General features: G+C 36.9%; 1 protein-coding gene across 1 annotated transcript in view; it reads right to left on the reverse strand.

Moving 5' to 3' along the window:
* The window catches only part of IL1RAPL1 (interleukin 1 receptor accessory protein like 1), a 674106-nt gene that overhangs the window by 565122 nt on the left and 94171 nt on the right, over window positions 1-14813 (reverse strand). The window contains exons 3-4 of the mRNA XM_061137691.1: window positions 7298-7484; window positions 3144-3297 (exon numbers count right to left, since the gene is read on the reverse strand). Coding sequence (XP_060993674.1) covers window positions 3144-3297; window positions 7298-7484 — 341 coding nt within the window. The remainder of the gene's footprint in view (window positions 1-3143; window positions 3298-7297; window positions 7485-14813) is intronic.

The following is a 14813-nucleotide window of genomic DNA, read 5'->3' on the forward strand; positions in this document are numbered from 1 at the left end:
AATTTAATTCAGATGACCATTATATCTACTACTGTGGGCAAGAATCCCTCAGAAAAAATGGAGTAGCCCTCATGGCCAACAAAAGAGTACGAAATGCAGTACTTGTGTGCAATCTCAAAAATGACAGAATGATCTCGATTAATTTCCAAGGCAAACCATTCAACATCACAGTAATCCAAGTCTATGCCCCAACCACTAATGCTGAAGAAGCTGAAGTTGAACAGTTCGACTACAAGACTTTCTAGAACTAACACCAAAACAAGATATCTTTTCATCACAGGGGACTGGAATACAAAAGTAGGAAATCAAGAGATAGCTAGAATAACAGGCAAGTTTGGCCTTGGAGTACAAAATGAAGCAGGGCAAAGGTTAGCAGGGTTTTGTCAACAGAACACACTGGTCATAGCAAACACCCTCTTCCAACAACACAAGAGATGACTCTATACATGTATATCACCAGATGGTCAATGCTGAAATCAGATTGATTATATTCTTTGGAGCCGAAGATGGAGAAGCTCTATACAGTCAGCAGAAACAAGACCTGGAGCCCACTATGGCTCAGATCATGAACTTCTTATTGCAAAATTCAGGCTTAAACTGAAGAAAGTAGGGAAAACCACTAGGCTATTCAGGTATGACCTAAATCAAATCCCTTCTGATTATATAGTGGAGGTAATTAATAGATTCAAGGCACTAGATCTGGTAGACAGAATGTCTGAAAAACTATGGATGGAGATTCATAACTGTACAGGAGGCAATGATCAAAACTATCCTAAAGAAAAAGAAATGCAAAAAGGCAAAGAGGTTGTCTGAGGAGCCTTTAAAAATAACTGAGAGAAGAGAGAAGCAAAAGATAAGGGAGAAAGGGAAAGATATACCCAAACAAATGCAGAGTACCATAGAATAGCAAGGGAAGGTAAGAAAGCATTCTTAAGTAAACAATGCAAAGAAACAGAGGGAAACAATAGAATGAGAGACTAAAGATCTCTTCAAGAAAATTAGAGATGTCAAGGGAATATTTTGTGCAAGGATGGACACGACAAAGGACAGAAATGACAAGGACCTAATAGAAGCAGAAGAGATTAAGAAGAGGTAGCAAGAAAACACAGAAGAACTGTACAAAAAAGGCCTTAATGACCCAGATAACCACGATGGTGTGTCACTGACCTAGAGCCAGACATCCTGGAATGTGAAGTCAAGTGGGCCTTAGGAAGCATCACTATGAACAAAGCTAGTGGAGGTGATGGAATTCCAGTTGAGCTATTTCAAATCCTAAAAGATGATGCAGTGAAAGTGCTTCATTCAATATGCCAGCAAATTTGGAAAACTCAACAGTGGCCACAGGACTGGAAAACGTCAGTTTTCATTTCAATTCCAAAGATGGACAATACCAAAGAATGTTCAAACTATTTCACATTTGTGCTCATTTCACATGCTAGCAAAGTAATGCTCAAAATCCTTCAAGCTAGACTTCAGCAGTAAGTGAACCAAGAACTTCCAGATGTACAGTTGGGTGCAGCAAAGACACAAGAACCATACATCAAATTGCCAACATCCGTTGGATCACAGAGAAATCAAGGGAATTCCAGAAAAGCATTTACTTCTGCTTCGTTGACTATGCCAAAGCCTTTGACTGTGTGGATCACAACAAACTGGAAAATTGTTAAAGAAATGGGAATACTAGACCACCTTACCTGCCTCCTGAGAAACCTGTATGCAGGTCAAAAAGCAACAGTTAGAACCAGACATGGAACAACAGAATGGTTCCAAATTGGGAAAGGAGTATGTCAAGGCTGTATATTGTCACCCTGCTTATTTAACTTATATGCAGAGTACATCATGAGAAATGCTGAGCTGGATGAATCAAAAGCTGGGATCAAGATTGCTGGGGGAAATACTGACAGCCACAGATATGCAGATGATACCACTCTAACAGGAGTAAGCAAAGAGGAACTAAAGAGCTTTCTTGATGAAGATGAAAAAGGAGAGTGAAAAAGTTGGCTTAAGACTCAACATTCAAAAAACTAAGATCACAGCATCCGGTCCCATTACTTTAGGGCAAACAGAAGGGGAAAGACCGGAAGCAATGACAGATTTAATTTTCTTGGGCTTCAAAATCACTGTGGATGGTGACTGTCGCCATGAAATAAAAAAGATGCTTGCTCCTTGGAAGGAAAGCTATGACAAACTTAGACAGTATATTAAAAAGCAGAGATATCACTTATTAAGAATCTCTCTTAATAAGATAAGAATAATGTCTTTAACTGACTGAAGCATTGATTTTTGATCCCCCCACTTTATCTGTTGGAGCCACTTTGAGAGAAGTACACAATAACATTAAATGAGGGATGAATACATTATTCAAGAATATATCATTTAAAATGACAAAAATTATGCATATTTGTATGTAATTCTATATTTTGCTAATGGATTTCATACATATTAACTTACCTCATTCAATCCTTGCAAAAATCCTATGAAATAAACAAGGCAAACTTTATCATCACCATTTTATACATGAGGAAATTGATATTCTGAGTTGTGGTGATTAAAATTATCACATGACTAGTGAGTCTGTGATTACAGACTGTCCTGAATTTTGCTCTCATGCCCTTCTACCTTAGTAACCAGATACAGGAATGAAACCATGCAATGCATCTCACATAATTATTCAAACATTGCATGTGATATTTTGTTATATTCAAGTTCATAAGAACATGTGTCAAGTTCACAGAGTGATACATGAATAAAAAAGTAATTTTTCTAATTTGGAACAAGACAGGAAGATTGAGGTAAATTTCATATATTCCATTTCAACACTCTAGGAAATGTTTCCAAAAATGGCACCACTACAAAATATAAGCATAATTTTCTGAAATTGTATACTCATTATTTCAAGCACTTTCAAAAGCTAACATTTCTATAATCCCCTAAGCCTATTTTCTTTAACCTTTCAAATGCATTTCAGGGCAATATGATTTGAAAACAAGAAGGAATAAATTTCACCTATAGAAATACATTTAGCATTTGGTTAAGTGGTTCTTTCACTGCAAAGATTTGAAAAAATCAATATGAAGCACAAAAGTGAAACTTAAAATGTTAGTTTCATTACTTGCAAGTGAAATACTGAAGACTGAACTTACCTGTAACAGTTAGTTCAGTAGTTCTTCTCACAACAAAGCCTCCATATTTTAACTCACATGTATAATTTCCAATGTCATCTTCTCTGACTTCTCTTATAAGCAGGGTATCTCTTTTGAATACTATACTTGGCCTCCATGTTTTTGTCCTACATTCCTACATGAAGAATATAAAATTTTTATAGTACATACAGTCACTTAAAAATAAAATATTTAAAATGACTAAAGTAAAACTTCTAAAGTTATATTTTAAAAATGCTGAAGTGTTTGGAATTAATGCTAAAGATTTTCAAACCTTTTCCATATTTCCAGAAAACCAGGTTGTCAATATGGAAAAAAGTACTTAAGATTCACTTTATTAATGCATAAGATTAGTGTCTCTAAATCAGATATATATGTGTTGATTTATTAGATATAATAAAAGGAACATTTATTAAGATTACTTTTGATATCACTTTTAGAAGAAAATATTTTACATTTGATTTTTATGAAATTAACTACCTTGATACTAATAACATAAAACATAAAATGAATTTTTTAGTGGAAAGTAGAAAAAAACTATGGAGAAAAATGCTTTAATTCAATATTTTAAATCTTTTAATGTCACATTTAGAAATAATTTGATCTTTTCATAGCATATATATTCTGCAATCCATGGAGGAAATGGTCATCATTTTTATGCAAGATCTTCATAGTTCCATAATACCAATTTTCATTGTTAATACCAAATTATGGTCTCTGATTTAAGTTTTGGATTATTATGATGTTGGCTCAGGAGATTTCTGTTTTTGAGAAACAGAAGTCCATTTTCTCTAGCCAGATTAGAAATCAATGGAATAAGGATAAAATAGCTTTAAACCTTTTAACACTATCCAGAAGTCATATCTTTTTAAAAATTTATTGGCAAACAAATCTATACAGACCATTGTTTTGATTATGTATCTCAATGCCTGTGTGTAATTGGGGCACAATTATTTGGCTATTTCAGTGCAAACTACATATTTAATATCCTCATATTAGTTGTATAAACTGTGAATTATGCACTAAATGTTTGCCATATATGTTCCCTTGGCTGTGGAAAAATAATATGAAGACTTCTTTAAATTCCAGATATACCCATCACTTCACTAGTTATGGTCTATCTAGCTTAAGGTCACAATGACAGGGGAGATGGTGGAAACATGACTAAAGGACCAATATGAGGCTAGTCATTTAAAAAACTGAGTGTAAGACTCTGTGTGGTGGATGTGTGTGTGCACGTGTGTGTAGTCTCTAATATTTCAGCAAATTCTGAGCTACTATTTGCAAAAAATGAGAAAAAGTGCACAACTCTCAAGATCAACTTCTTATGCATGCAAGTGTGTGCTCAGTTGTGTCTGACTGCAACCCCATGGATTGTAGCCTGCCAGGCTCTTCTGCCCATGGAATTTTCCAGGCAAGACTACTGGAGTGGATTGCCATTTCCTGCTCCAGGATGAACTTCTTAGCAAACAACAAAGAAATTGCGTATCTAGGAGTTGAATGTACACATGAAAAAATATTTGTAATTGAAGACTTTGGGTCAAACTCTCCTAATATCCCTTCTTTTTGAGGAAATCATCAGGGCTTGCTTAGAACCTTCCTATGGAAAGCAAGCAAACTCCAGAAAATCAGGGTTAGAAATAGTCATACAATTAAGACACATAAAATACAAAGCTCATATGCACAGAAACAGAAAGACTGGGGCTAATTTTAAGGCTATTTAATATTGTCCAAGACAAGAAATCCAAGGAAAAAGTAAAAAACTATTTCAACAGTTCCCTTGATGTTCTGAATCCTCCTTCATTGTTTATAATCAAGAATGAAAGTAAGTCATTCAGAGAAAGGCATTGCTAATATTGGAAAACCCCTTTAAAGATTACTAAAGATGTATCAGTTTTCATTCCAATCCCAAAGAAAGGCAATGCCAGAGAATGCTCAAACTAGTGCACAATTGCACTCATCTCACACACTAGCAAAGTAATGCTGAAAATTCTCCAAGACAGGCTTCAACAATACATGAACCATGAACTTCCAGATATTCAAGCTGGTTTTAGTAAAGGCAGAGGAACCACAGATCAAATTGCCAACATCCACTGGATCATCGAAAAAGCAAGAGAGTTCCAGCAAAACATCGATTTCTGCTTTATTGACTATGACAAAGCCTTTGACTGTGTGGCTCACAATAAACTGTGGAAGATACTGAAAGAGATGGGAATACCAGACCACCTGACCTGCCTCTTGAGAAACCTGTATGCAGGTCAGGAAACAACAGCTAGAACTGGACATGGAGCAACAGAGTGGTTCCAAATAGGGAAAGGAGTACATCAAGGCTGTATATTGTCACCCTGTTTACTTAACTTATATGCAGAGTAAGTCATGAGAAATGCTGGGCTGGAAGAAGCACAAGCTGGAAACAAGACTGCCGGGAGAAATATCAATAACCTCAGAAATGCAGACGACACCACCCTTATGTCAGAAAGTGAAGAACTGAAGAGCCTCTTGATGAAAGTGAAAGAGGAGAGTGAAAAAGTTGGCTTAAAGCTCAACATTCAGAAAACTAAGATCATGGCATCTGATCCCATCACTTCATGGCAAATAGATGGAGAAGCAGTGGAAACAGTGGCTGACTATTTTTTTTTTTTGGGTTCCAAAATCACTGCAGATGGAGATTGCAGCCATGAAATTAAAAGACGCTTACTCCTTGGAAGGAAAGTTATGACCAACCTAAACAGCATATTAAAAAGCAGAGACATTACTTTGTCAACAAAGGTCCATCTAGTCAAGGCTATGTTTTTTCCAGTGGTCATGTATGGATGTGAGAGTTGGACTGTAAAGAAAGCTGAGCACCGAAGAATTGATGCTTTTGCACTGTGATGTTGGAGAAGACTCTTGAGAGTCCCTTGGACTGCAAGAAGATCCAACCAGTCCATCCTAAAGGAGATCAGTCCTGGGTGTTCATTGGAGAGACTGATGTTGAAGCTGAAACTCCAATACTTTGGCCACCTGATGCGAAGAGATGACTCATTTGAAAAGACCCTGATGCTGGGAAAGATTGAGGGCAGGAGGAGAAGGGGACGACAGAGGATGAGATGGTTGGATGGCATCACTGACTCAATGGACATGAGTTTGGGTGAACTCTGGGAGTTGTTGATGGACAGGGAGGCCTGGCGTGCTGCAGTTCATGGGGTCGCAAACAGTCAGACAAAACTGAGCGACTGAACTGAACTGAACTGAAAGATGTATTTCCTGTTTCATTTCTAACAAGTCTGGAAATCAAAAGCTATCAGTCCTAAGGACTCACATTCTTTATACTGATATTTGTGAATCTAGTTATTAAAAGATCCAGCTTCCTACATTCCTATTTCCAGTTAGTTTGACAAAACAAAGTTTATACTAGGAATCTTTAAACCATGGATAAAATATTCCAGACAAATGGTCACAGCCTGTATACTGTATTTTCTTGAACATGTTCAATAATAAAACTATCATTTATGACATAAATTAGTTAAAGAATATGTTCAAATCCTGAAGTTCACTCAATGATGTGACAGTAAGAACAATATCTGATTATTCTGTTTAAGGCTAAATTTTCTATTGGTTTTTGAAAAAAAAAAGTTAATCTAGCACTTTTTTAATAATGTTACACATTTTCATCAGGTTTTCAAAAATATGTATACTTTTATATGAAAAGGATTAGAATATGCACAAAGGTACTTCCATTAAACAGAATATTTCAATAAAACTGGTATACAATTTCATCACAGAAGCAAGTCAATCCTTTCTCTGCTGTGTGCGGATATTTTGGACTGCTTATACGAGTGCTTTGAAATGAATGCTTGACATATTTCAGTTCTTGAAATTATCAACACAGATTATAATAGAATTGAAATGATTATCAGCATAAATTATATCTAAACATTCACACAATAGCTTACTACAGTGGACTACCATATAAATATTGACTAGGATTTTCAAAATCACTGATTTAAAAACTTACAATGACCAGCACAACTTGCTGTAGTATTTTATAAAGGCAGAACTGAACTACAGAACACCCATTAATTTTTTTATCCAACTTGCCCTATAAGATACACATGAATCTATTTATGAGCAATAAAATCATTCATAGTCCATACCTTATACCACAGTATTTCAGGTTCTCTGCTTGGTAGTAAAAAGTCTTCTATGTCACGGCAGGCAATTTCCTTGCTTTTGCTAAGTTCAGCTTTATCAAAGTACTTCATCTTGGAATTGTAGCAGAGTCCAGTGTCATTTTCGCCTACTGTCAGTGAGATGGATACTTTCATACAGTAAGTGGAGTTTCTGTAACAAAGCAGAATAAATATGGTGGCCTGGTGTGAACAAATAGCAACCGATGCCAAGGGAGTGCATCTATTTCAGTCAAAAAGGGAAAGAAGGATAAAAACTCTATTGATTAATTAATGTATGGTATCATGGCTTATTCCACAGGGCTCTTATCTGTCGGCTAAACAATGCTTGGTTCCGTTAAACCATTTATGTATTTTTCATATGCTGGGAAGAAAGTTTTATAATATATACAGGTTTGGTTTGAAAAAATGTTCAAGAGATTTTTGTTATCTAGAAAAAGAAAAGTAATAAAAGAAGATTTAGGTCAAGAAAGAAATCAAGTTTGGGTATAATTATGCTAAAATCAGTAAACTCATACTCAGCCATAAATACAAATGAAATAATGCCATTTACAGCGACATGGATGAACCTAGAGATTGTCCTACTGGGTAAAGTAAGTCAGACAAAGAAAGACAAATACCATATGGTATCACTTGTATGTGTAATCTAAAAAAATAATAGTAAAAATTAACTTATTTACAAAACAGAAATAGAGTCACAGTTATAGAAAACAAGCTTATCGTTACCAAAGGGGGATAAATTGGGAGACTGGGATTAACATATTCACACTATTATATATAAAATAGATAACTAATAAGGACTTACCATATAGCACAAGGAACTCTACTCAATACTCTTGTACTTATCTTTATGGGAAAAGGATCTAAGAGTGGATATATGTATATGTATAACTGATTCACTTTGCTATATAGCAGGAGCTAAGACAACATTGTAACTCAACTATATTCCAATAAAAATTGTTGTTGTTAGTCATTCAGTCATGTCTGACTCTTTTGAGACCCTATGGACTGTAGGCCACCAGGCTCCTCTGTCCATGGGATTTTCCAGGCAAGAATACTGGAGTGGGCTGCCATTTCCTCCTCCAAGGGATCTTCCCACCCAGGGATAGAATCCAAGTCTCCTACTTTGCAGTTGGGTTCTTTACTGCTGAGCCACCAGGGAATCAGGCATTCATTGGTCACCAGGGAAATAATTCAGACTGCATGAGATACGGTTGCATACCCTCATGATAAAAATAAACTAACACATACTGTTTGTAAGTTTGTGTTTACTCATCTATCACCCTAAGTTTTTCAGATAAAATGTTTTAAAGAAATACACTTTATATTTTAGTTTAATCACACTTTTCCCTGCTTTATCTACAAGGAACTTTATACTTTCATTTTGTTAGGTAGTTAGAATAGGAAAAAGGAGTCCAGAATGGTGGTGGTTAAAAGATAAGGAAGGGAAAAACCCATGAAAATAGAACAAAGGAAGCTCTGAGAACCTGAGTGAGGACCTCAGGTAGAACAAACAGCACTCCTGGCTAGCCCAATTTACATAGGGAAGGCCCACGGGGAGGAGAAAAAAACATATAAAAAGAGGAACCAAAATTGGGCCAGAGGCCTCTCTTCTCTTCCTGTCTTTTGGGTAGGCATGCCCTCAAGGCAAGCATGCCTTGAGGATGTATTTTCCTTAAATAAAAATTAATTAAAAATAAAATTGGTAAACCGAACAAAGAAATAGGAAAATGTAACTGATCTATTAAACATAATGAAAGGACAGGAATAAGGCTGCTCAAGTCACAAAGTACTTACTGGTTGTCTGCTAAGAGGGGACGTTTTCAATGACTATGGGCAGTAAACAGTCCTGGATAAAAGTTTTGCTCAGTTACAATCTATCTTCACAGACTCATACCCACTTGGACTGCAGTCCAGGTTGTGACACAGGAGAAACATACTGATATATTATGTAAGGACAACCCCATTCTGATAGACAAATTCTACAGAATCAATTGATTAAATCAGCACATCAATTTATTATTTGCTGGATCCGAGATTAGGTTTATAATGGAATACATGAGAATAGAAACTGTGTTCAGAGATCTCTTTGAAAAAGTCGGACCAAAGGAAGTTTTCTTGTAAATTGCACAATTTCTGTTTGCTAATTTAGCCTCTGGACAGTCAATGAACACCGATAATGTGTCAGTCATTGTGCCAGGCAGTGAGAATAAAGAGAAGAATTGGACATCAGACTTAAGGCTTTCTTAAGAGAACTCTTTTGGTAAGTGCTTGATGGCATATATATGTACATGGCCATCAAAGTTCTGGACTTGAGTCTTACTGTTATATTTACAACTTGAGGCAACTCACCAAGTACCTCTGAAACTCTCAAGTAGTGTGCAGAGACAACACTTTTCCAAGTATTGAATGTGATACTAAATGAAAACCTGTTTGGCCTGTCCTGGGCATTCAACCAGGAGAAGGTAATGGCTACCCACTCCAGTATTCTTGCTTGGAGAATTCCATGGACAGAGGTACCTGGCGGAAGTCCATGGGGTCATAAAGAGTTGAACACGACTGAGTGATTAACACACACACGGGTGTTCAGTGATGTTGATTCCTCTCTACTTCGCATTGACATACATGGACCACAACCCCCAAGTCCTCCCCCTTATTCAGTCAAGATGCTTTGTTGTTTAAGCAGAAACTTGATTTAGATTCCTGCTTTTCTTTTTTCTCATGCTAATATGACACAATGAGAATGACCAGAAAATAGCCAGATGTGTTGTGGTATAATAGAGAACATATTTGGTATTTTTCCTGGCACAGATCTGCTAAAACTCTTACAATTTCTTGAGTGACTTTTCCTGAGTATTATTCATAAGGGGTCCCTTTTGACCACATCTGGGTTTGTGCTAACAGCTGACTTTGAGTGGAACTCCTAGATAGACCAAGAGATCAGAGTTAGACCTTTCAGCCCCACCCACTGACAGGAAGGGGACAGGCATTGGAGACTGAGCTCTTTAAAAACTCTTAAAACAAAAGGTTTGGTGAGCTTCAGCTTTGGTGAACACAAGGCGGTGCTGGGTCGGTGGCAGGCCTGGAGAGCTCGTGCCAGCTCTGGGCCTCTTCCCTCACCCCTTGCCCTACATGCCTCTTTCATCTGGCTGTTCATTTGTATCTTTTGAAATACACTTTGCAATAAATCAGCAATAGTAATAAACCTGACTTTCTGAGTTCTATGACCCATTCTAGCAAATGACAGAATCTGAGGGCGTTCCACAAACCTCTGATTGACAGCTGATCAGTCAGAAGTGTAGGTAATTTGTGGACTTGCAACTGGCCTCTCGCAGGACTAGCCCTTAACCTGTGAGATCTGCCACTAAGTCCAGGAAGATATTGCCAGAACTGAACTGAATGGTAAGACATCCAGCTGGTTGAAGAATGATCTCATGTGGGCAAAACACCACGCATCTGGTGTGAGAAGTGTTGAGAGTAAAGGAGCAAAACAGGTTACCATTGCTGTTAGTTATTCAGCTTTATTTTGGGTAGCAGAGAAAACTTCCACAAAAAATCAGAATTTAGATTTCTCTAGCTTCATATAATATGTAGTCTACAAGTATATCTACAATACTTAATACGTGAAACCATTAGCTGTTAAACAATCAGTAGCCTGAAAAACGTCCTCAGAGAAGGCGCTCAGGGATTTTTCTAGAATGATGAGACATATTCCCTGTTCCAATCCCTCACAATCTAGAAATGATACACAAGTAAACAGTTGAACTTCAACGTGCTAAATACTACAAAGGTAGCAGGTACCACCACAGGAGTGCCAAAGAAAGAAATAAGAAGACTTGATAAATTGTCATATATGATTATCTTAAAGTATGAATAATTTAGAGTATTAATAATTTTAAGAAAGGCTATTTCAAGGAATACTATGCGCAAAGGCTTGAAGGCATGGAACAACTTGGCATGCTTGAAGAAATGCAAATAATTTGCTGTGACTGAATTATAAGGTAGTGATAAAGAACAGTAGGGATTGGAACTAGAGACGTGTGCAGAAGCCAGGTTGAAAGTACTGTAAAGTCACCATAAAGACTTTGGACTTTATGCTGGGAAATAATGACATTTGGATTTTGGAAAGATTTTTCTGATTGTAGTGAGAAAAATGAATTGAACCGGACTGGAAGGAGGACTAAGTACAGTGAGACAAATTAGGAAGCAATTGTATTTACTCAGGAAAAAAAAATGGCAATTCCAACAAAGGCAATGTCCATTGAGATAAAAAGGAGGGATCATGTTTAAAATATATTTAAGATATAGAATCAACGTGATAGTGAGGGAGCAAAGGAAAGAGAGACATACTAGATGATAAAGAAGTATTCTCAGATGAGTATATGAAAGGTAGAGTCAATCTTTCAGCATGGAAGATATTGAAAAAGAAAAAGCTTTGAGAGCAGAGAAAGTATGTTAAATTTTAGCTTGAGCTTCACACCCAAGAGGGAAAAAAATCCTCTTTGGGTCTGCCAGCAATATTGCTCATGCATTATTTATTACTTTCATTCCGGTACAGACTAAAGCATGCTCTTCTCAGGCTCCTTTTAAGATAATTCTTTTTAAGAAAAAATAATTTACTAAATTATTAACTATTTTAGGATGCATTCAACTGTCTTAAAACATTTGAGGTTTAGAAACATACTGATATTTGTAGAACATGTTAGAATTCTTAAAGAACAGACTTTTCTAAGAAGTAAATCAGTGAATTCTAATTTTGAACCTTCCACATTAATCTTTTAAATTCAAGAGTCTTAGGTCTTCTTTCTCCTCAGACTTACATTGTTGTCAGTTTTCCCACATCTCCTTGTATCAAATACAAGGCCATTGGGTCAACAGTAAAATCACTAAAGCCCAACTGCAGAGGTTCGGATTCCAGCCCAATCACTCATTACTTTTGAAAATAGGGAGTTACTTCACTTTAGGCTTCCATTTCATCATCTATACAAGGAGGAAACAGTACTAAAAACCTCATAGGCTGCTGTGAGAATCAAGCATGTTAAAACATGGTCTTGTTATAAAGCCAATGTGGGCCTCAGTCATGTCCGACTCTTTGCGACCCCATGGACTGCAGCTCGCCAGACTCCTCCGTCCATGAGATTTCCCAGGCAAGAATACTGGAGTGGGTAGCCATTCCCTTCTCCAGGGGATCTTCCTGACCCAGGGATCGAACCTGGGTCTTCTGCATTGCGGGCAGATTCTTTATGGTCTGAGCCACCAGGGAAGCCTTAAAATACAGTTTCAGGCTTTTAGTGAGTATTAGAGCTTATTATCAGTACTGGATTTTCTTTTCCAACTTCCTTTATATTTCTATTTTGCAGTAGGGCTAAACAGTGTTTGTTTAGAAGGTAGGTTAGATAGATAGTATCACCATGACGATGCCTTCAGTTCCTTGGTGTTTAATTAGTGTGAAGCACAAGAATGCAGATAAGTCCTTCTGTTGTCATCTGGGATATGTGGTTGGGCTAGACAAGAATGAGGAAAGTTCATAAAAAATAAAACTCCTCACCTCAGTCACCCTGTCTTGCTCTATTATAAATGAAACTGAACCCTAATTTTCAGAAAGTGGCTCCAGATGAACACACTTAGATATTCTTATTTTCCTGTCTTTTATTCCCTAGGTTTGTGAGGTGATTGCTGATTTACTACTGTCTGGTAATGTCTGAAATTCCAGACTCCCCAGGATAGCACTATTTTCAAATTACTTGCAATGTTTTAATACTTGTTTACTGTTTCTGTTCATCAGGAGGTGGTTTAAAAAGCTAAAAATAAAGCAGCATCCAATGAATGCTACAGTCCTATTTACTGAGAAGAGCTAACAGGAAGCAAGCAACTTGTGACACATTAATAAACATACGACCCCCCGAGGGGAATGACACATTCTCAAAGTAAAGAGTCCCATCCGTCATCATTAAATTTGCAGTATGACTGCTATGGCACTGTGGCTCACTGTAGTCAGGGAAATACGGTGGGATGGAGTAAATGGGAAAAGAGTGCTCAGCCAGGATGGACAGTACAAATCATGAGCACATATCTACTCAACTTCCATTGTTTTATCAGACGAGCTGCAATCTGGGCAAAAATTAAATCATGACTGCTGGTTCCAATGTTTGTCAAATGGGTAGAGAGACAGGATATTACATGTATGTGGGCAAAATGGTTGTTCATAATCGAGAGTTAATACTCATCATTTTTGGTGAAGAAATATTGATGTGAAATTTTGTTAAAACCTACTTTGTTCTAGCAAGGGCAACCCTGCAGGATATACCAGTGCACAAAACGTACTGTACAAACAACACAGAGTTACTTCTTTCAACCTCCTGAGGTTACAGCAAAGGGACCCAAAAAAGGGTCCCAAAAAAGGGACCAAAAAAAAAGTAAGTCAATGATTTGTCTTAGTTCTACTAACTGGTGACAGAAATGGGATTGGAATTCATATCTCCTAACTTCTAATTCATTGGTCTCTTCTGTACACTATACTAAGATAAGTAGTGCTGGGTTAGCGCACATAAACTATATATACATAATTTAAAACTAAAGAAAACTACCTACTCTTAGCCCCAATTTTATATTATTTTACATTCTAGAATAGATGCCTTGGGAGAAAGGCAGAAGGAACTTTAACTTGAGTTTCTTTGAAAAGTTAGGTCCTTAAAACTCCCAAACATCTCAAAAGGAATAAAAGAGGAGCAAGCAGCAGAATTAAAGAAATATCATGGTTTCGTAAACTTTTTCTACTATATACTTTCTACATGTATATACATACTTGTAAGAGGAACAGTTTTGGAAAGGACTGACTTAGGGCCATGTTTTATAAGGGAGAAAGAAAGCTGGCCTAAATCCAGAGCAACTACTAGGGATTAACAAACATTTCTGGACATAATCAAGAAGTCAATCTATGACACAGAAAACAGAATGAAAATACTTCCTGTAAGTACAGTTTCTGGAAGTCAGTACAGTGTACTGAAGTTCTCCACAGGTTCCTTAGCTGTGTGCTACTTTGAAACAGCAAAAGATTCTGAATTGGCATGTAAGGAAGCGACCAGAGGTTTTTAAATTTATCTTTCAAAGGATGACAGTATTACACAGCTACAGATCGAGGTGTGGAAATCTGGGTAGTGCAGGCAGGAGGTAAGAAAGAAAAATATACGTGGGAAGAGAAATTTTGTATAGTACCTGATTAGCTATAGAGTATAATAAAAGTCATGTTATTCCATACCTAAGGGTAGCACAGTTTCAATTATTCTATAATCACACCCCCTATGCATGATAATGCATGGTATTCAGTGTCTCTCTCCACTCCAGCAGAATTACCAGCAACATGATTGTCAAATATGTCCTCTAACGGCAGCGCCACTAAACACTTGACCTGTATATTATGTTAATTTCCTGGTCCCTAGGGGAAATAATAACATTTCCAAAATGTTTGGAAATCTCTTCCCAC

Source organism: Dama dama, chromosome X, assembly GCF_033118175.1.
Source record: "Dama dama isolate Ldn47 chromosome X, ASM3311817v1, whole genome shotgun sequence".
Lineage (NCBI taxonomy): Eukaryota > Metazoa > Chordata > Mammalia > Artiodactyla > Cervidae > Dama > Dama dama.